This window comes from Rhinolophus hipposideros, assembly GCF_964194185.1.
Source record: "Rhinolophus hipposideros genome assembly, chromosome: 4".
NCBI classification, from domain to species: Eukaryota; Metazoa; Chordata; class Mammalia; order Chiroptera; family Rhinolophidae; genus Rhinolophus; species Rhinolophus hipposideros.
This window is the reverse complement of record NC_138050.1, coordinates 102,075,850-102,098,113: the sequence shown is the minus strand read 5'-3', so window position 1 is coordinate 102,098,113 and position 22,264 is coordinate 102,075,850. Positions and strand designations below refer to the sequence as shown.

Sequence of the window (22,264 nt, the reverse complement as noted above, 5' to 3'; positions counted from 1 at the left end):
GAAATACTTGAGGGAGGACAACTTCATTTTCACATATATATATAATTACAGTGGCATCTTAGCTAATCATGAGACGACTGATGTTCTCTGGATGAGTTAATTTTCTAGAATAAAAATTAATCCTTGAAAGTTAAAAGTTCTTTTAAAAGGATTACGTCTTCTTTGGTCTTGGTGTGTGACTGTATGAAGCACCCGTGACTTCTGTTGTTCTACATTACAACCAATAGACCCTTTCCACGATGCCCTGTGGTTAAAATGAAGAACACCAACTACACAGTAACATCTTCCGAAATGATGCAAGTAAACATCTGGCTCATCCTCTACCGACCACCTCATCATGCTGTGCGGTTTCTACTTCACTACTGAGTCCATTTCTCAATACCCCACAGCTCCTTCTTTAGACTCCAATCTGTTCCTCTTTCCTTTTTTTTTCTCTAATCATTTGTCTTTCCTTTCTCTTACACTTTTTAAGCACTTCTTGGAGTTGACACCAATGAGGCCAGACTTTTCACTAATGACCACAGTCAATAAAGCAGATACTTTTCTGGGGTAAGAAAACCAACCAAATAATACAAAGTCTTTAACTGCTTCAGGGGTTCTTTGTTTTGTTTTGATTTTAATTCTCATACATGCCACTCTTGGACAATCCAGTTCAAAAACCAAGGTGAGGCAAAGTAAGGTAGCAGGTATCTGCAGAGCAGGTTGAATAGGGTGGTCACAGCCCAAGTGGGGTGGAAAGGAAGTGCCTGGGTGGCACCCAGGGCGAGGTGTCCAAGCTCAGGAGGGTGAGGGGGGCATCCCCATAAAAGAATGGATCAGCACATAGTGTGTCAGAAGCTAGCAGGGTGAGGGCATCCCCGTGGGAAGACAAATGGAAGCAGGCAGGTAGAGCCCGAGAGGGAAGGAGGCATGGCCATGAGGAGAGGGCAGCCTCAGAACGGGATGGAAGGAAGCCTGGATGCGCTGAGAGAGCATCCTTGTGGAGGGACAGCACAGGCAGCAGCCGAGTAAGGGGTGCCATAGCCCAAGCAAGGTGAGGAGGGCATTCACACACTGGTAAGAATAGAGGTCTGAACAAGTGAACATATTACAGGTAACAGCAATCAGGTTTCTCACTTTCAGAAAAGAGGTACGAATATGAAAAAGGAGAAGATTGGGACATACCCTGTGATGTTGGACTGCAACTGGATATTGCTGTTGCCTCATGATTTCCCGTATATGTACAGAAAGAAATACAGATGTGAAGCTGTGTGGGTACATACAAAGTCTGACAATTAAGTTCACGAGTTCATCCTAGAAATGGCGCTCCATACCTCATTGCTGACTATCACTATGGTCACCTTCCAAGTCCTCCCCTGGGGAAGCTATGCACCGATGCCAGTGCCTAGCCCACCCTTCAAAGCAATGTTGGAACTCTTTTCCTGGAATGGCCATCAGACCTGTCATCTTATTACCCGTGAAAGTCATCAAAATGTCCTTTCAATATTTCCTTTACGTTCAGGTAAAGAAGTCATTGGGGGCCAGATCAGGTGAGTAGGGAGGGTGTTCCAATACAGTTATTTGTTTACTGGCTAAAAACTCCCTCACAGACAGTGCCGTGTGAGCTGGTGCATTGTCGTGATGCAAGAGCCAGGAATTGTTGGCAAAAAGTTCAGGTCGTTTTGTCTAACTTTTTCTCGCAGCCTTTTCAGCACTTCCAAATAGTAAACTTGGTTAACTATTTACCCAGTTGGCACAAATTCATAATGAATAATCCCTCTGATAACAAAAATGGTTAGCAACATCATTTTGACTCTTGATTTAGAGTGACGGAAATTTTTTGGTCATGGAGAATTGGCTGGTTTCCCTTGTGCACTTTGACACTGTTTCAGGGTCATATTAGTATACCCATCTTTCATCACCAGTGATAACATGGCCCAAAACATCGTCTTGCCTCTCCAAAAGGTCTTGGCAAACTTCAACTCTCCTTTGCTTTTGTTCATTGGTGAGCTCCTTCGGGACCATTGTTGTACACACCTTTCTCATGCTAAGATTTTCAGTTAAGATTTTCCTAACTGTTTCTCTATTGATGTTTACTTGGTCTGCTATGCTTCTCACAGTCAGTGGATGATTTGGACGCACAATTCAACAAATTTTTGCAATGTTTTCATCAGTTCTGGTCATTACTGTCTTCCCTGACCTCTCTTCATCAGTGACGCACTCTCTCCCCTCAGAAAAACGTTTAATGCATTTGTACACTGCTTTTTCTTCATGGCATTATTCCCATGAACTTGGACTAACATGTCCCTGATTTCACTTCCACTCTTGCCAAGTTCAACAAGAAATTTAATGTTTGTTCGTTGCTCTAATTCGTTGCTCGAAGCTCAGACATTCTCACGACGGCACACAAAACATGTAACAACAATAATGAACACCACTCATCAAAACACCGCCACACGTCGACACAAACACAGCTGTGAGACACTGATATACCAAGGTTATGAAACCTTCCTGAGCTGTTTGTACAGCGCTGCCAGTGTAAGCGCACAGGGGCAAGTTCACGAACTTAATTGTCACACATCGTATACTCCCTAGCTCTGCCCACTGAGAGGCCTGGGAGCAGCAATGTGCACTTGTGGTACCCAGATCTTAGTTTCTAGAAGGAACCAGGGCTCCTGAAAGAAATTAATGACTCCCGGTCTCAGACAAAAATGTACAGATGAGTCTAAAACATCTTTCTATGACAAAAAGCACTCAACGAATGGTGAGGACACGCCAAAAGACCACAGGACTTACAATACTGAACAGTAAACTTACAAGTGGTTAAGGTGTTAAACGTTATGCGTTTGTGTGTTTGTTTATCACAATAAAGGGGGGTAAAAAGGGCACGGGAATCAGCTAGAAGCTTCTGGCTAATTTTGGATAAATTTTGGATAATTTGAACATCAGAATAAATGATAATGGTGACAAATAGTGACCCAGTGAATAAATCTGGAATCCATGAGTTCATACTAACACAGATAAGTGAATAAAGTGGCAAGTTTCATGAGGGATGGAATACTTACATAGTTTCCAGTACCACCCCACAGAACACTTAATAATTACACAGGCGGAAAAGACTATATTCAGTGAAAAAGCTTAGACGACACTCCCCTTCATCAAGTGATCAAAGTTCCCACTACCGGTAACGGGACAAAATGAAAACATACAAACCTTCCTAGAAGACAATAGGAACCCAGCTTCACCTTTGTGACATTCTTGCCAAAGATGCATAATAACCCAAATGTAGTCATGAAAAAACATCAAACAACCCCAAATTTTATAAGATAAGTGCCTTGTAAGTATCAATAGTGTTGACATTTATACAGTACACAAGTCAAGGAAAGACTTCCAAACGTTCTAGATTTAAGGAAACTAAAGACTAACAACTGAACGCAAGAGGAGGTTGTGAACTGGCTCCTTCTGCTATAAAACATTATGGGGACAATGGACAAACCTGGGCTGAGTTCCAAGGACGAGGAGTAGCAGTATTTGAGGTTAATCTGCTGACTGGAGGGGTGTGCTATGATTATGTAAGACAATGTCCTTGTTTGTAGTAAAAAAGTTCTTTATACTGTCCTTCCAACTTTTCTCTAGCTTGCTATTGTTTTAAAATAAAAGCATTAAATAATTTAAAAATGTACCCAGTTTACTTAATTACTCCCTAAAGAATTTGAGAATGTTACTGATTTTTCTCTGTAACAACAGTGAAATGAGTATCTCTGTGTATCAATCTTTGCTTCACTAACCTGCTACTTCCACAAGGTAAGTCCCTACAAATTGCTGCATCAAAGGCATGGTATTCTATTATTAATATTTCCAGCCTTCTTTCTCTTGTATGTTTTCATTTTGTCCCCAATTCCACTCTGCTTTCTATAAGGACATCACCAGTAACTGAACACAATACTTGCACTGTGAGCTAACTGGCAGAGAAAAGACTGGAACTTTGTTCTGAGCAGCAGTGTATGTGTGTGTGTCTGTGTGTGTGTGTGTGTACACATACACTGCCAGACTGCCCTTCAAAAGGTTTGTACCGATTTAAACTCCTATCAATAATATAACATTGTTCTAAACCCAGTCAATTTCATAACAGAAAAACTCTATCTTATTGATTTTTTTGTTTGCATAGTTTTTATTATTAGTGGGCCCCCAGATGACACTGAATGTTAAATGTGTTTAGGAAGAAAGCTAGAAATTAAGTCTCTGAGATAAACCATATTAGTATAGACTGCATGATTGTCAGTAAAATACAACATACATCAAACATTTTGAAAACTGAAGTTTTCTGAGGCAGGATGATGATGCAGAAAGAAGACTGGTTTTTAAAATAAAACAAAATTACAAACTAACTAAAATGTGGTACACATCAGATGTCCAAAGGTCTAAAAATAATCCAAGTACAATGGTGTAGGAACATTGCATAAACTGCTTGACAAAAATGGCCCAAATGTTACCAACTGTTAAAAAGGCTGTTACTCTCATCTTACTCATATAACTGGACTCTCCTTTCTTCAGGTATCAAAACGGAACCACATTTGGGAGGCGCTGCCCCCACAGCTGCATGTGTGCTCCCTCCCTTCCACCTCTCCCAAGTCCTCTTCCCCTGCTGGAGAACCACCACACACGCCATGTCATCTTCCCGCGTCTGGCCTGTTGCACAACCTTGGGAGATCTGACGGGGAGGACGGGTGTGTACCCACAGCACACAGCACCAGCAGGCTCTGCGTCTGCACTGGGTGTGTGGCATGACAGTAGGTAAACACTTAACCGACCAAGTACGTTACACGCACTGAACCGATGAGGCATTATACCATCTCCTCTTCACACACGAGGAAACGGAAAGGGTACCCAACTTACCCAAAGTCACATAGCTAGTAAGTGACAAGGTAGGGATAAAGCCCAGAGCTGGACGACTCCTAAGTTCATACTCATACCCGGTATACGAGGTGTGATCACAAAATAGGGTGAATGTTTAAATAAAAATATTTCTTACAGTGAAAGACACATTGCCATTAATCCCACTCACTTCGAACACACTTATCCCATCATTCTTGCCACTTTCTGAAGCAGTTCTGGAAGTCCTCTTTCGTGAGTGTCTTTACTTCATCCTCCATCGTGACAATGCTCCATGTCACACATTGCCTTTGGCATATGGCAATTTCTGTCAAATAAAAACATTACCGTGTGTTCTCATCCACCTTATTCACCAGATCTGGCACCACGTGACTTCTGGCTCTTCCCCAGTCAAGACATCGAGGCAGCCACAACAGCGTAACTAAAGACACTCAGGAAAGAGGTCTTCCAGAACTGCTTCAGAAAGTGGCAAGAATGATGGGATAAGTGTGTTCGAAGTGAGGAGGAGTATTTTGAGGAGGATTCATGGCAGTATTTCTTCTACTACAATAACTTTTTTAAACTTAAGCGTTCACCGTATTTTTTTATCACGCCTTGTACCACACTGACTTTTTAAAACCTTAGTTGTTTTCATGTTTCACCCACATGCACTTTTTTTTACCCACATAGATAACCCATAACATGGTTAACCTGCCTCTAAGAATCAATAATTGATAAATACCTTCTAGTCTTAAAAATATTTGAAGATCGTTTCACATGCTCTGCCCTACCTCTAACAACCTTCACACATTCCCCAGAGGACACTGATTTTCAGTTTTGTCGTTACCCTAGTCTCACTCCTCGGAATGGACGTATTTGTCCATGTCCCTCATTGGGGCACTAAGAACTGAACATAACGTCTGCACTGTAGGCTGACTGGCAGAGAAAAGAGCACGGTTATCATCCTACTTTACATTCTAAACAACAAACACCTATTAATGGAGCCTTTTGATTTTAGCTACAGAAGCCTGACGACTCAGTCAGCTTAAAATGAAGCAAAATCCTGATAACCCAGGCGTATGCACAGCTCAGCCTTTCCTCACTCATCCTACCTACACTTAACAGTGAAGTTAGTAGTTCTGCAAGAGGAATGAAAACTAAGTAAACTGGTAACACAAGCAAGATAGCCAGGAGACCTACTGCGGAACGAGCTGTTTTCCAGCATTTCCATAGCAACCTTACGATTACTGTAAGTCTGTTCTCATCATTAAAAAGGTCTTCTAGACAAGGCTGCTTATGTATCATGTTAGGTCGAAAACCTGCTAGATCTTCCATCTACACATAAAGTCTCTCTCTCTCCCCCCTCCCTCCTTATTTTCCTCTTATATTGACATGGAAGCCCCTCTTCAACCACAAAATTCTCTTAAGAAATACTGGTGGTTTACTCTTTCCGCAACTGCCGTTTGAGGAAATTGCTTTGAATACAGGGATTTGAAGTCACCTCTACTGAGGATTCCGTATTTAAGAGAATTGAGAGACTGGAATGAGAAAAACAAGAAACAGAAAAACTGGCCATGTACCCTAAGGAAGAGAGAAAGGAACATGGAGCCAAATAAAGCAAAGCCTTAGAACTAAATGTAAGAGAGGACAAAGAGAACAAAATCAGAGTCCTGTGTGTGTTCTGAAACTGAGCCTAAATGAGTCCGAGAAATACTTAGCTATGGTCAGTAGAAAAGATCAAAATGCTTAAACCTGTGTTCATGTCAAGCACCGTAATAATCTGTCTGTACAGTAATCTGGGGGGTTGCATACCAAATTGTTACCCCTAGCCACCACTAAGGAGTGGGAAAACAGATGACTTCTTCTATTTGTTCTGTGCATTGGTAACTTTTGAAAAGAAACAGCATGTATTGCTTATATAATAAAACACACACAGAATAAATATTCTATGTGAATGAGGCTTTGGTTGGACCCCAGAGGGATCAACAGTGCCAGCTCATAAAATCAGACTGCTGTCACGTGGAAGAACACACAAACACAAACACACACATGCGTTAATATGAACGACAAAAATAATGTCTAAACAAGGACACTCTGTAGAGTGAAACGGGACACTATTAATAATTACGCAAGAAAAACGTGCAAACTGGGACTGCTGCAGGCAAAACCGGGGTTACGGTCACCCTATGTAAAGTAGGTGCAACTACATAAACCATCTGCTGTAAACTGAGGAAGAAAAACAACTGGGAATTTTCTATCAAGCGACAGGTGATAAAGAAAAATGGCAGCACACCCATTATCGTGTATTCAGCATGCTATCCTTACTGTTTTACTTTAGGGATCAAAGTAGTACTTGGGATTTGCCTAGCTTTCCCTGAACCCTGTTTCCTTTTTCTCTATTTCTCATAATTCCCTCTCCTCCCCACACCAAAAGATCTTACATTCCTTAAGCAGGTACTTTCTTTACACACAGGTTTTCAGGAATGCAACAGTCATGGTAGAAAAAGGAGAACATTTGAGTTTCCAAAGCATTTTAACAAACCCTAAGCTATTTCATTTGTCTCCTAAACACTCTGTGGGCTGGGAAGGCATTATTATCCACATTTTACAAACAAGAAAGCTAACACTTAGAGGGCTCAGGCCCAAGGCCAAAAACAACTACCAACAGCCACTTGGAGCAAGAACCCCGTCTTGAGTTCTGTCTAGTGTGGTCATTCTACAATCCCACACGCTTCATCATGGAAGTACATTTTTCCTTTAGCCTGTCTTTCTTCAGGGACATACATTTCTGAGATTGTACCCTGTGGCTCCCATTTCCAGTAAAACCAGTTATAAGAAATTGTGAGCTCCATGGAAAAAAAAAGTAGGTAATTATCTGCATTACAAAGGATTACAAGCTGAAAAAGAAAACAAAATCGCCACAGATTTCAATTAAAAGTATGCGTTCCTTTTTTTTCAATAAAAGGACAACTCACAAAAAAATGTGATTTATCTACAACTTTCCAGAAATGTGTTCATTTTATAAAGTCAAATATACAAATAAATAAATGAGGACTATTTCCATATTATCTCACTAGATTTACATAAAAAGCCTGCGAAACAGGCGATTTGAGGGATGAGGAACCTAAAGGCAGATTAAGTGACCTGATGTGAAAGCCGGAGCCAGAACTAGAACATGCTGGAGTTTTCTTACTGAATTCAAGCCTGGTCCCACTACAAAATGTACAGTCATTTCTTGAAAAAATGATGTATTACTTGTCCCTACCTAACTTAAAGAACTTGGGAAATAAAAGCACACCTCTTCCAATCCACATCTTGTTAAGACAAAATAGGAAATTAAAATATACATCTCAAACAACAGCAAGTAAGATAAAGAACAAAATATTTAGGGCATAAATACTTGAAAGCATCAAAGTTTCTTAAAGACATGACATCATCCAAAAATACAGCATTGCTCCTCCAAAGGGCCAAAGCCAGAGGGCATCCACCAAATCCAAACTCCACAGCTGACTGGCTGCAATGAAGAAACTTTAAAATGACACCCCCCCCACCACCAAGATATTAGGTTGGTGCAAAAGTAATTGCGGTTTTTGCAATTATTTTTAACTTTTTCAACCGCAATTACTTTTGCAGCAACCTGACATAACCCTTGCACAGAGACAGTGGGTATTTCAGACAAAAAGAGGTCTAGGTTGTATACCTTGGGAGAACAAGCAGGAAAAATTTAAGCCTTAAAAATGTTCATAGACTGGTTTTCTATCTCCCTTTTGGAACTGCTGTCTAAGGAACTAAAAGAATAAAACCACTGTTACTAAATTTGTCTTAGCCTTTTCATTCGCTGCTTCAACAAGAATTTAGCCATGGCTAGCGTGCAAGAAGTGTCGCAGGCCCCGAAGACCTGGCAGTCGGTGAGACAGGCCCCCGACCGCGTGGCGCCGTGAACACGCAAGCACCACACCGGATGCTGGGCGGGCACCGGGGCAGCCGAGTGAGCGTTCGGCACCTGCGTGACAGATGGTGGTGAGCACCCCAGAGGGAAATGGCGTACGGGACACACAGAGTGCTGGCTGCGGTTCACAGGTGGTCAGAAAGGCCCCGCTGAGCCGACATTGGAACACAGGCCGAAAAGAAGTCCGGACCAACCACGCGGGTATCTAGAGAAACAGTGTTCCAGAAGGAACACTAGAAGGAACAGAGGAAGAGCGACTGTTAAGTTGGAGATACTTCCGAGAAACCGACTAGAAACCATCAAGAACACCCGAGTCGTGGAGATCAGGGGAGCGGCCATACTTGAGATGGATCTAAACACAACCAGATATGCCACGAAACCAGGTAAGCCCACCTCGGGTCAGTCAGAGAGAGAGAAGAAAAGAACTAAAAGCTGAGCCCTGGGTCACGTAACACTGAGACACTGAGCAGATGGGGAGGCGCCAACAATGGAGACCGCGAAGGAACAGCCAGTGAGGGAAGAGGAGAGTGAATCCGAGGGGTGAACCGGAAGTGAAGGGAAGAAAAGGATTTGAAGACGGAAGTGATCAACCGCGCCAAATTCTGCGGAAGGTCAATCAACCAAGAGGGCTGCTAACTGGCTCTCAGATCAGGAATGCGGGCATGGGGGTGGCGAAAACGGACCACAATTCCTTGCAGCAACTCCCTCCGAGAGGCGGAGCCTATTACTCCGCCCCTGAGTGTGGGCGTGGCCATGTGAGTCCCACTGGCCAACAGGACGTGGGCAAACGAGACGCAGGCACAGGTTTACGGAGCGCTCGTGCACAGGGCTGCCCCTCTCCTCTGCCACCAGGAACGCTTTCACCCTCACGTGAATGGGCATGCTGCCGATGAAACACACATGGCCCCGCCACAGCTGACAGCCAGGCAACCACCAGACACAGGAGGGAGGCCACTCTGCACCCCCCCAACCAGAACTGCCCCAAAGAATTATAAGCAAATAAGATGGTTTCTGTTCTAAATTTTGGGGTGGTTTGTTATGAAGCAAAAGCTAACTGATAAAGAGAATAATGGTGACAGACAAGAGCTATTTCAATGGAAGCAGCAGGCATGGGAATCTGCTTAGTGTTGTATTCAGCATGAATGGACACAAAGAATGGAACAGAAGGCCTCTCTGGCTGACGCTGGCTGAGCTTTGGAGGCTTCCAGTTCTAACAAGGCCATTTCCTCCACCAGGAGTTACATTGTTCACCAGGTGTTCCCAACCCGCTGCCAATGCCTCTACAATAGATACAGTGGCAAGATGGCAAAACCCTTCCACTGAAGCACTTAACTTGGTACATCCAGTTATGCCAAGCCAAGCACACCTCCCAACAAGATGTGGAGACAATGGAGGGATGAAGGAACTACATACGCTGCTGTTTCACTGCCAGTAAGTTTTACCAATAAATTTGACTTTATATTTATAGCTGTCAGTAGAGGAGTGGTGCGTGCGTGCGAGCATGTGTGTGTGTGTGTGTACACGAGTCCCTACAACCTAACCTTATCTCTTGACAAGCCTTGACATGCTCATTACTTTTCATTTTCCAGGTAAATTATCTGAAAAAGAACTGTAATTGCATTTAAAAGCACTTGTACAATTTTTAAAAATAGGTTTTTAAAAAGTCAAAAATATGTAAGTAACTTACTTGGCAATCCGCAGTTTCCCAACTTCGCCTCTGCCAGGGGCTTTCGCCCACTGCTGTGACAAATACTTCGGGACCTAGAACAAAGTAAAATACCAGTAAGACTATGTTTTGGGTACTAACAAATCATTTTCACCATAAAATGGTATCCTGCTTCTATATGACTTTCTGCCTTTAATAAGTGGTCATTAAGTACCAAGCTCTCGTTGTACGTTCTGCACCCTAAAAGGAAACTAAGATATGCAAGAAACGACTTTAGTTCTCAAAGAGCTCGCTCGACCAAGTTGGTGACATCAAACTAACACTGGTCAAGTAACTTAACAATGAAGTTTTACCTTCTATTGCCAACAAGTCCAACAGAAGTTCGGAGATGAGAACAGCTACCAGGCTTCTCAGAAGACTGTAACACTCTGACATGGTATTACTGAGACACCACTGAGTTTAAGATGATTTTAAAAGTTAAGTTTTATTATGTAGGAGATTGTAACTGACTACTATGAAGCATCTGCTAAGATACAAGAAATTATTAAATAGCTACAACGTATATACTACTACTTTTCTGACACTGTTATAAGCCCTTTCCAAACATTTACGCATTTAATCCTCACATCTTTATGAGGTCAGCGTACTGTTGATTACCCCCATTTTACAGATAAGGGATCTGGGGCATACAGGGATTAAATATATAATTTAGCCAATGTTACATAATTAGCAAAAGATGGAGCCAGGATTCAAACCCAGGCAGTCTGGTTCCAGCATCCATGTAACCAATACGCCACATTGTGTCTGTAACTAGATATGTGCAGTCAGAAGGTTAATGGACTATATGTTGAATCCCTACTATGTACCTCATCTCATTTTCTTCTAAAGAGTTTGAACTTTGGAGTCATCACATACCTTTATGGTTATGCTATTGTGAGGAGTAAGCAAGATACTACAAATACAGCACGAAGCGTAATGCCTTATAGAAAGCAAGTACTCAGTGAGTGTCAGGTGTTGTCATTATTTCCCATAATAATCCTGGAATGGTAACAGGAACATGAATGTATAAAGAAGTCACAGAGAGCTTCCAAAGCTGGAAAGGAAAATTTATCTAGCAAGAGTTCATTTGCAAAAAGAACCACCTGACTATTAGTCAAACAAATCACAGTGCATTGGATATTGTAAAAATTCAGGAATAAAAGGGTCAAACCCTAATGGTATTTGTTCAATCACGTCTGCATTCCTTACAATAAAATTTATTGAACAAGTTCTGTGTATCAGACAATATGCTCAAAGTTTAGAAAAGAGGAAGGGGGAAGGAAGCCCACAGTGTCAGGTACCAGGCTAGACATTTTACGTCCATCATCCCAATTAATCCTCCAATCACCCCACAATATCCACTATCCTTCTCCCCATTCTATAGACAAGAAAACTGAGGCTCAGAGGGTGAAAATAACACAGCTAGCCAGTATCAGACACAAAACTTCACTCCAGATTGGCCTGTCATTCTCTTCCATACCCACTAAAGAAGAATATGTAAAAAAAATCTCAAAGAAAGAAGATTCTGAAGATTCCACGTCCTAGCATAATTTCAGCTACACTACACACCACTTTTTCATACAAGCTTAGAGGACCAGGCCAACTCCTTATATTATATGGTAACTGCTTCTAGGTCTCCTTTGATTATGGGTGAGAAGAAAACCCACTGAAACATAGAGGATTTACTGACCCAAGTAACTGAAAACTCCAGAAGTATTATATTAACAGCTTTAAGTGGCCCGATTAAGGGCTCAAATGATGTTGCAGGGCTCTTCACCACCTCTTACCTCTTCTACCCCCCAACTGACTCACTTCTCTGACAGCCGCCCCCTTGTGTAGCAAGATGGCAGAAGCAGGTCCTGAAGAACAAGAGGTCTCCTTCTCCGAGCCCCCAGCAAAAATGTGGTGTCTCTCACGGCTGAGTAGAACCACCTTCCTTGGGGTGGCCTTCCTTGGGCCTATCGATGACCCCAGAGGTGAGACCCTTCCACTGGCCGCTCCTCTGCAGAGCCGTAGTCAACGCCATTAGCTCACACAGACTGAAAAGGGGGAGCCGAGGTTTCCACGAAGCAAATCAGGGTGCTGTTAACAGCGTCAGAGGAAGTGGGTACCGGTTAGTCAACGAGCAGATGTGCACACCATTCCCTCAGAACTAAACACGGGATCTCAAGTTGATCGGCACAAATGCTGCTACAACATCAAGTAGACGCCTGACGTCTTGGACTGCGTAAATCACCACCTGCGGCCTTTACCTTGAAATACTGCCTAACAAGGCGGTCTCTGGTTCTCACTTTGCCTTTGATTTTTAACTCCAGGGAACCTTGGTGTCAATTACTCTAATGCAAAAAGTACCTGGTGCAGGCAGCAGCCCGCTCTACCAATCAATTGCAAGCTATATTCCCCAATACAGTCCTCGGGGGGAAATGGTGTCTTTTCTTCACTATATTCCAAGTTACCGGTTCAAATGAGCCCCGTATGTAGACACCCTAGGATTTTCTCAGTAACAGTATCCCCTCCACAGTCTGTCTTTCAAGCAAGCGTTCTGACCACCACCTGCTAACTTCCTGGCTCTCTCCTCAGCACTTCACTCCAACAACTAATTCTCCGGCCCCTTAGAATCACTGGCTCTGTCTTCACACTGTCCCCGACCTGCTCACGCCTTCCGGAACCTGCACTGCCCTCCACTGCCCTGTCTCCCTCCGTCACACTGGCCTGGCAGAAATTAAAGCCAATCGGTACTACCACTTATTTTATTAACGTATTTATCTCTATTACTTGATTTCATTGTATTCCTCTTCCACAGCTGCACCTGCGCAGCTGAAGAGACGTTCACAATCATGCTAAATGGTCTCACTTGAAATACAGGCTACTAACGTCAAGTGAGCCCTTTCAGATGCCCGGCAATGTAACTCCATCACCTAATCGATTCGATCTCTCACTGCAGATGAGCTGCGTGTTCTCTTAACTCCTCTAACCTATCACCGCTTCCTTCCGCTTCCCTCTGTGCTGACAACCTGACTCCCTCTTCCACTGAGGAAAGACAACGATCAAAAGAGAAATCTACCACCTGGCCAGGTGGGGCCTTACTCTGCTCTCCCCTCTTAAAACAAGAGATGAGTTAAGGCCAATCCTCCCACTTGTGCACGGATTTCTCTCCCTGGAGTCTAAACATCTTTCCTTCAATTCTCCCTTTTCTCCCCTCCATCCCCGTCTCTACTTTTTCCCCCATCAGAAAAAATGATGATGATGACACTCAGTGCTCTCTGAATGCAGCGGGGAGACTCTAGGACGGCCCACAATGATTCAATAGTCACACCAATAGTCACACCGATGTGTGAAATCGATCCCTGAGTGAGAACGGGACCTGTGACTTGCTTCTAATCAACACAGCACGGCAGAGGTGCTGGGCGTTACTTCAGGGATTAGGTTACACAAGACGGTGACTTCCATCTTGCTTCTCACTGGCTTCCCAGTTTGCTCTGATGAAGGAAGCTGCCATAGCGAGAGGCCCCACGGCACCTCACGACCGCCGAGGCTGCCCGTGTCCATCCTGCCAGGTGGCAAGAAACTGAGGAGAGGCGCCAGCCAGCAGACAGCTAGGAATTGAAGCCCTCGGTCCCAGGGGCCTGAATTCTGCCAACCCCAGAAGCTCGGGGACAATCCTTCCCCAGTCACAACTTCAGATGAGAATCCAGCCCTGGCTGACACCCAGACTGCAGCCTGTGAGAGACCCTGGAGCAGGTGACCCAAATAAGCCACGCTAGGAGGTTCGTCCACAAAAACAATGAAGTAATAAATGTGCTGCTGAAAGCTACTAAGTCTGTGGTTAATGTTTACATAGCAAAAGATAAATATTAAGTGACAAGCATTCTTCTAAGTGTTTTAAACACATTAACCACTCAATCCCTACACAATCGTGTGATTCCCCATCTTACACATGAGGAAACTGAGGGAGGGAGCGGTGAGCACATGCGCTCGCGATCCCACGCCTGCTAAGGGCTGACTCGTCAGCCTGTCCACCCCGTCCCGTTTGTCTGCCTCTCTCTGCAGCAAAGCTCTTTGAAAGGCCGTCCGTGCTGACTGCCTGCAGCTCCTCCTCTGCCGTCTCTCTACACACGGTCCCCTCCGCGCCCCCACCGCACCTCACGACCCGAGGCTGCCCGGTGTCCACCCTGCCAGGTGAGTGTTCAGTCCTCCGCTGCCACGCTCATCGCAGCGTCTGCGGACTGCTTCCTCCCATTCAGACACTGTCTCCATGTGGCTTCGAGTCCCCACAACCTCTCGTGATTGTCCTCCTTCTCTGGACTCAGCGTGCTAACGTCCTACCTTCAGCCCTCAGGCCTCCCTTCTCTGCCCACACCCGAGCTCATGCGATTCCTGCAGTCTCGTGGCTTCAAACACCACCTGACAATGGTCCAACTCACAGCAAGTCCAGGCTCTCCCCCCGAGTCCTGACGCACACATCCCACCGCACACATCCCACCGCCGACTCAAACTCTCCATCTGAGCATTCAGCGGACAGGTGAAGCGCAAAATCGCCACAGCAGAACTCCTATTTCTCCCCCAGAAACCTGCTCCTCCTCCAATTTTCCAAGTCTCAGTGAAGCCAACGCCATTCTTCCAGCACTCAGTCTGCAACCGTGGAGTCTCCCTGAATCCTCCTGTTTTTCTCACATTCCACATCCCGTCACCTGACACATCGTAGCAGCCACCCCGGCTCCCACCCCTTGCCTCCAATGCCAGGGTTCCCATCCGGGGCCCATCGTCACTGTGTAATTGCTGCCATGGCCTCCTATTTCCTTGCTTCTGCTCTGATCCATGACCAGTTTAATCTCAATGCAGCAGCCACAGTGCCCATCTTAAAACGTACATCAGATGACAGTGTTGTGCTCAGAGCCTTTCGATTTCTTTGACAGACACCTCTACAGTGCTGGCTACATGCCAGCTATTTTCTCAGCACTTCACAAACATCACTTAATCCCCACAACTCCATTATCATCCTGCCGTTCTGCAGATGAAGAAATTGAGGCACCAAAAACTTATCGTTTGCCCAAGGTGGTGAAGCCAGGACCCTGACCCCATCTAGCTCACAACCAGCAGGCCATCCTGCCTCTCCATGGCTACGGGCTTCCAGGTCGCCTGGTAAGACTCCTGGGAGGGCTGAGATCGCGCTCGCTCTCTCTCTCTCTCTCTCTCTCTCTCATTCTCGATTCTAACTATACAAATCTCTGAACACTCCCAGAAGCATCCCATCTGAGGACCTGATTTCCTGGTAATTCTGTCCGGAATATTCTTCCCCAGATACCTGCAGGGCACGCCCCATACTGTCCTTTAGGTCCTCCTTATCAATGAGCCCCCCCCCATTTAAGAGCATACTTTTTGATACCTTTAACCCTGATTCCTTCATCTTCAGAGCACTTTCCACCTTCTCTGTATTTACTGTCTATTCTCCCTCCGCATTAGGACGCACTCTGCACAAGGCAGATACTTTGTTTTGTTTACTACCTACCCCTAGCATCCAGAAAGGCTGGCACATACTGGGAGCAGAGCTGTTACATTAATGACTGGATACTGTTGAAGAAACATAGCTGATGTTAATGCAATAACAATGCCGGCGTTATTGGGATACACCTAGGATACGGAATTCAATTGTAATAAACCGCAGTGCATTCTCAGAGGGAAACTTATTTCAGAGATCCACCTTAAAACAAGGGGTAAAAAGGGAAAATGCCAATAGTGGAGTGGAGCATTTTCCAACCTGCCACTGTCCCCTCATTGCTGGCTCCTTGAAATGCTGTTAAGATAAGGGGGAGACAAGAATGTTTTGGAGTCTCGGAACCTGGAACGACACCCACTTCTTCACCACATTAAGCAGGTCAGAAGACTGTGATCAAACTGCTGGAGACGACAGTTCAGGCCACCAAACAATATGAAAACAATTCTAAGTTAACTACATATCATAACTGAAACAAATTTAACAAATTCAGTACAATAAATTACACCTAATAAAATGAGCAATTGCCAACTTAAAGATTATGTTCCAGAAGTTATTTCATGAAAACAAGTTTGGAACTCATACTACATTGTCATCGTTATTATAATAAAATGATAGGTTCCCAGGTAAACCCACCAACTTATTTAATTCAAAAGTCTGCCAAAACACTACACCCTTTCAACGAAAAACGGAACACAACAAGGACAGTGTGTGAATTACATGTAGCTCTGTACACCAATAGCTTATGGAAATGGGCTTCCCAGAAGTTCCAGCCCATGAAGTCTGAAAAAAGTGAGGGAAAAAAATGGTACACAGTATATGATTCCAAGGCTCCAAAACACTTTTTTTTTTTGGACAGCTGATATTTTAACTTAAAACATTTTATTTTTCAAACAAAATTGTATATATTTAAGATGTACAACATGATTTAATATACAGTGAAATGATTACTACAGTCAAGATAATGAACATATCATCTCCTCACATAATTACTTTTTTGGGATGGAAACACCTGAAATCTACTTTCTTAGTAAATTTCCCCAAAACACTCTTCTCAACATGTCACCTGTGAGATACCTGTGTTGTTTCCACAGTCTTCACATTCATTAAATAAATAAATGAATAAATAAATCAGATCGAGACACGATCATAGGTACAAGGGCTATTTTCTCAGATTTTCCAAAACCAGAGAAAGTGACAGAAAATGACTCCCTCCAGCATTATTTCCCCTTGACTCTCCCTTGATCCCCTAGGTCAAGTTCCTTTGTTCTTCACATTCCCAACACAACATTCCTTGCCTGGTGTCCTCACCTGTGGTGGGTGTTTTCGTCAGGGCTAGCATTTCACGGATGTCTGTGCCCTGCACAGACTGTACGTCCTGGGTACAGAGCATGGGCCACTGTGCCCACCATGACACACCAGGAGCCCCGACGAGGACTGGCCGTCAGTGAGGGCATGTTGGACCAACCAAGCTGGGTGACCAACAAGGTCAACCTGTCTTTGAAGCCAGGTGCTCAGGTGACAGGCTCAACTTTCCCCCCTAAGCTTCTCTGCCAACGTGGCTTCTAGTATCTACTTCTCCCACTACTACTCGTCTCCGACGCCACGGTTCTCCAAATACAAGCAAATGAAGGGCACTGCAGTGGACAGTGCGCTGTGACACCCATCTCCCCGTTTAGGACTGAAGGCCTATTCCCTCAGCGGCCGGGAGTGTGGCCACACGGCCTTGGGCTGTCAGCCCTCTGGAACTGCCTCCACGATGAGCGGCTCTCGAACCAACGTCACACACTCTGGTTTTCCCAGGGCAAACCTCATGCAAAGACTGGCAGACACGGTACAGCCTGCCCCAGCTCGGGACAGCTGGAGGGCTCCCTGTGGAACTGCCCTCATTTTTCACAGGCTGCAGCACACCCTCTGCCCAATCCTGCTCACATCCTTTCCGGCCCCAGGTGGTGATCCCAAGAGACCTCTCTAGTAAACCCCCGCATGCTAATCTCCATCTCAGAATCAGTGCCCAGGGAACCCAATCTAGGACAGGCAACTCCCGTGTTCTCTTGAAAGTCAACATATGGAGCTGATGAGACCCAAGGTCACAAAAATGAAGTCCCCACCTCACCTCTGTTCTCCAGGGAGGCAACTCATTAAAGAGACTCAAGGGAGGGGGCGGGGGAGACACTTTCTATTGCTGGCATAAGCTTTGTAGCCCAACAGACCTAAATCTGAGTCATTGTCCTATGCTTGGGCAAGATAATTAACCTCCCTAAGCCTCAATTTTACCACCTGAAAAATATAATTAGTACCTACTTCATAGGTTTGCTTTGTAAAATCGTTGCTACAAAGAAATGTAACTTCCTTTTTCCCCTGCAAGGCTGTGGGGTATCACCCATCCCAGTTTCACCTCTCCCTGGTACACAGCTGTCTCTTTGGCAGCCAATGTCCAACTGCTTATCTGCCTGTGAAACAACAAAGGCCGAACTTGGTGGCATTTGAGTCACTGAACAAAGGACATAACATTCACAGGGAAGGATGTCTTTCTCTCCTGTCCTGATCCTCTCCTCCAACAAACTTCAGTCCAAATATTCCTAAGAAGGCTGATTGGGCTAGAAACGCATCTTTTTGCTGGCTAGAGAGCTGTTGGTTAGACATGCAGTTCTTCTCAATACCTCCACCTGTCCATTCCCAAAGAAGAGAAGGCACTTCTTATAACTCAGGACCCAGGACGATATTCATTACTTACAAAAGTCCCCCCACTCCTAATAACCTGCTGGCTTTATCTCCTCCTCTTCGCCATCATGTACTTTACCCCCCAGCCAACCATAACGAGATGATTTTTCTAGCAGTCTAAATATCCTGGGAGCCAAACAACAGAACTAACATCATCCACCATTTTAAATCGTGATTTGGTAGAGGGAGGATGTGTGCCAGTGGTGTGACCAGTTGGTGACCTAACAGTGACACAGACTAAAGAACTACAAGGGACTGGCTCCCAGAGAAGGTAAAAACTGCGACTGCTTACATGTTTTCACAGGTGACATCTATTATACAGAGAAACCCAACCACGTCTATCATCTATCAAACCTTGTTGGGATCATTATTCTCTTGTAGACTGAAGATATTCAAACCCCAGAAATGGCATTTCATTAGGCCAGAGCAGTACATATACTGGATATTCTGGTACAAAATTTACTACATTTGCCTTTCCCTGATTACCTCTAGTTCTCCTCAGCCCTGCTGGGAAGTGTCTACCTAATCAGCTCCACAGGCTCTTCTGAACTGTTACCTTCCCCACAAAGTCTTCCCTGTTCCAGCCAAATTGTTTCCCTGCTCAAAACTCACAGAGATCTTGTTTGTACGAGTACACCTCTTACTGTACTTACCTGTTCTACACCTGTCCAGTTATGGAATTCATAAAATATGTACAAGATGGCCCATTAACTTTTAGATCCTCTAAGAAGAAACTCACCGATTTTGCAATGTTATCCTCAAAGACCAGAACTCAAGGTATTGTTTATAATGAAAAAGGTTAACGTACAGAGAAAAGACTTGAAATCAGGATGTGGTTCTAATCACAAATTCTGACTGGATGAGAGTAAAGACACACTTTCTAAGCAAATGTTTGTTATATTTTAATATCACACAAAGAAAGCTGAAAATGAAATTTACCATTACAATGTAATGCATTCAATTTATTACTATGATTCAGAGATGCAAATCCAAGGATGCTCAAGATCTGGGCATGAAGATCACACTGGATGTGAAGCCCCGTGCAAAGGGAACAAGTTCAAACCACCTGACAGCTGTGCCTACTGAGACTCCTTTAACTAGAGCAGAAACAAAAAAAGTTGTCAAATAAAGGGGGAACAAGAATGGATTTTGGAACAGAAAGTATTTGCTAGCAATTCTCGTCCTCTTTCAGAGAGGTTGTCATTGGACAAGAACAGATAAGAAAGTCCTTTCACACCCTGGAAAGGTTTGCAAACCTGTGATTCTGACACATAAGATTAGAAATACCGCAGCCAAGTTGATACCAGGAAACAATGATATTGCAAACAATAAATAATGAAACATGACCACTATCTTTGTAAAACAAGAACAAATCATTGGTTTGAGTTGAGTTTTTTTAGAGATAAAATATATTCAAGTGGCGAGATCACTAAAACGTGTGAACTTCATTTGAGATTCATTACATTCTTTCACCTTCTCACTTAGTCAATCACCAAGTCTTGACAACTTACTGAAAACATTTCCCTAACTCCTCAGACTTCATTATCACAAACCAATGGTCCTGTGATAATTTTCTAATTTTGACTCTGGTGAGATTCCCCTCACGTTTTCCCCCCTGAAACAATCATTTGCACCAGTGCATTATTCAAGACCCTCCAAAAGGGTCCTCACTCCCTAGAGACTACAGACAGCCCGTGTCACAAAGCAGTAATAGGAGTACACGGTCCCCCCTTTCTACGCAGACTCTCTGCTCTGGGCAGAACACCTACTAATCGCGTCTTTGTTTGCCAGGACACACGATAACGCGCACTTTCAGTCCTGCATTTCTGCTCCCGTCTCCGTGGTACCCGCCCAGGTCCCGGAAGGTGCTCCGATCATGAATGCATCACCTCAAGCCCCACCACACGCTCAAGCTCCTTCGGCCCGCAGGGCAGTTCTCCTGAATGATTCTCCTCCACGTAGCACGCAGTAGGACAGAGAGGCGCTCGTGGACTCCACCTGTGTAGGTCACGCTGACACAGGTGTGACAGGTCACATGAGCGCCAGAGCCTGAGGCTGGGCTGAAGACTAAGGGAGCCTTCATTCGTCACGTACCTGGTGAGCAGGGACCAGGTGCCAAACACAGTTCTGGGCGTGACAGGCAAAGAGCCTGTTCTCCGGGACCTGACTGCGCGCGCGCACGTGCTGGGGGGCCGGAGGCAACACCCCCCCCTCAGCACCACTTGGGGCTGAAAAGCGCTCGGCGGACGATGTGACACGGGTGGGACCTGCAGCGAGTGACAGGAGCTAGCTTAAAGAGGTGCACAGGAAGGGCCCCTCGGAGGCAAGTCATGAGAATTCCGCCATGCGATAAAAAAAAAAAAAAGTTTTTAACCATGTAACCAAACGTCCCTACATTTTACTTGACGTGCAAAGGTTCGCAGTCACCTCTGAACATACATGCACCGTCGGAAAGTCTCACGAGAGACGCTCCCCAGCAGGAAACAGCACAGCTGTGCCGAGGGCCGCCCCGGACCGGCCGTCTCCACAGAAAACCACGTGGACGCCGTTTCCGGGGCCGCGCGGCGCCCGCCAGGCCTCTCCGCCAGCGGCCGGGGCTCGGAGGGCTCGGCGCCCCCGGGCACGCCGCGCAGGGCGTCACCTGGGGCACCGTGGGGCTCGCGGGGATCGGCTGCCCTCCTGGCCGAGGAAACGGGCGGGCGGCCGCAGACAGCGTCCCCTCCTGCCCAGCTTCGTGAGGACAACCGCTTTCCCCAGGAGAGGATGCAGCAACTCTCCATCTGGGGCACCGAGACAGGGCCCGGGGAAAGCACGTGGTGGGGAATGGAGCCCCATTCCACGCAGGACACGGGGCGTCCCTCCTTTCCTCGTCTGCAAACGAGCGTAACCGTGAGTCCTGCCTCTCCAGGCACCGGAAGCGCCGGCGAGACGCCCGTGCAGAACTTCAAAAGGTGCACGGACGCAGTGGGACCGTCTCAGGCCGCTGCAACTACTGCCACACGGAGCGCGAGGCGCAGCGCCCGCGGGAGTCGCGCGGACAGTACCTTGACCAGCCACACTCCGGTGTTCTGTTTGGCGCCGGTCAGGTCCAGGTCCCCACGCTCGGCCATGGGTCTGTCGCCAGAGGAGGCGTGCGACCCAGAGCAGCGGCTTCGGGAGCTGGAGAGCGTCGGGAGCCCGGGGAAGCCGCGGCGGGAGGCCCACGGGAAAGTGCCGGCGTCCTCGGGCCAGGAAGCTGGGCAGCCCCGGAAAGAGGAACACGCCGGCGGCGGCCCGCACCGCGCCTGCGCCGGCCCGCGACTGCGCCTGCGCAGCGCCACCGTCAGTACGGCGCGCGGGCGCAGACACACTTCCTGCTCCGGCCGCTGTGCGGAGTGGGCGTGGCTACTGGTGCCCACGGCGTCTGCGTGATTCAAACGCAGGATGCACTGCGCCAAAAAGTCAGCAAGACGTTGCAAGACTAGGTCAGCAGAAGTGAAGAAAGCGTCGACACAGAAAAATGCGGTTCAAAGAGACAAAGGCTGTCAGTACATGTCCAACC

The 22,264-nt window shown here is 45.7% G+C and overlaps 1 protein-coding gene across 1 annotated transcript in view; it reads right to left on the bottom strand.

Annotated features, from left to right (window-relative positions):
* GTF2F2 (general transcription factor IIF subunit 2) overlaps positions 1-22,047 on the bottom strand; it is a 125,256-nt gene extending 103,209 nt beyond the window's left edge. The window contains exons 1-2 of the mRNA XM_081045983.1: positions 21,768-22,047; positions 10,488-10,561 (exon numbers count right to left, since the gene is read on the bottom strand). Of these exons, the coding sequence (XP_080902109.1) occupies positions 10,488-10,561; positions 21,768-21,833 (140 nt within the window). The 5' untranslated portion in view covers positions 21,834-22,047. The remainder of the gene's footprint in view (positions 1-10,487; positions 10,562-21,767) is intronic.
* Positions 22,048-22,264: the final 217 nt, after the last annotated feature.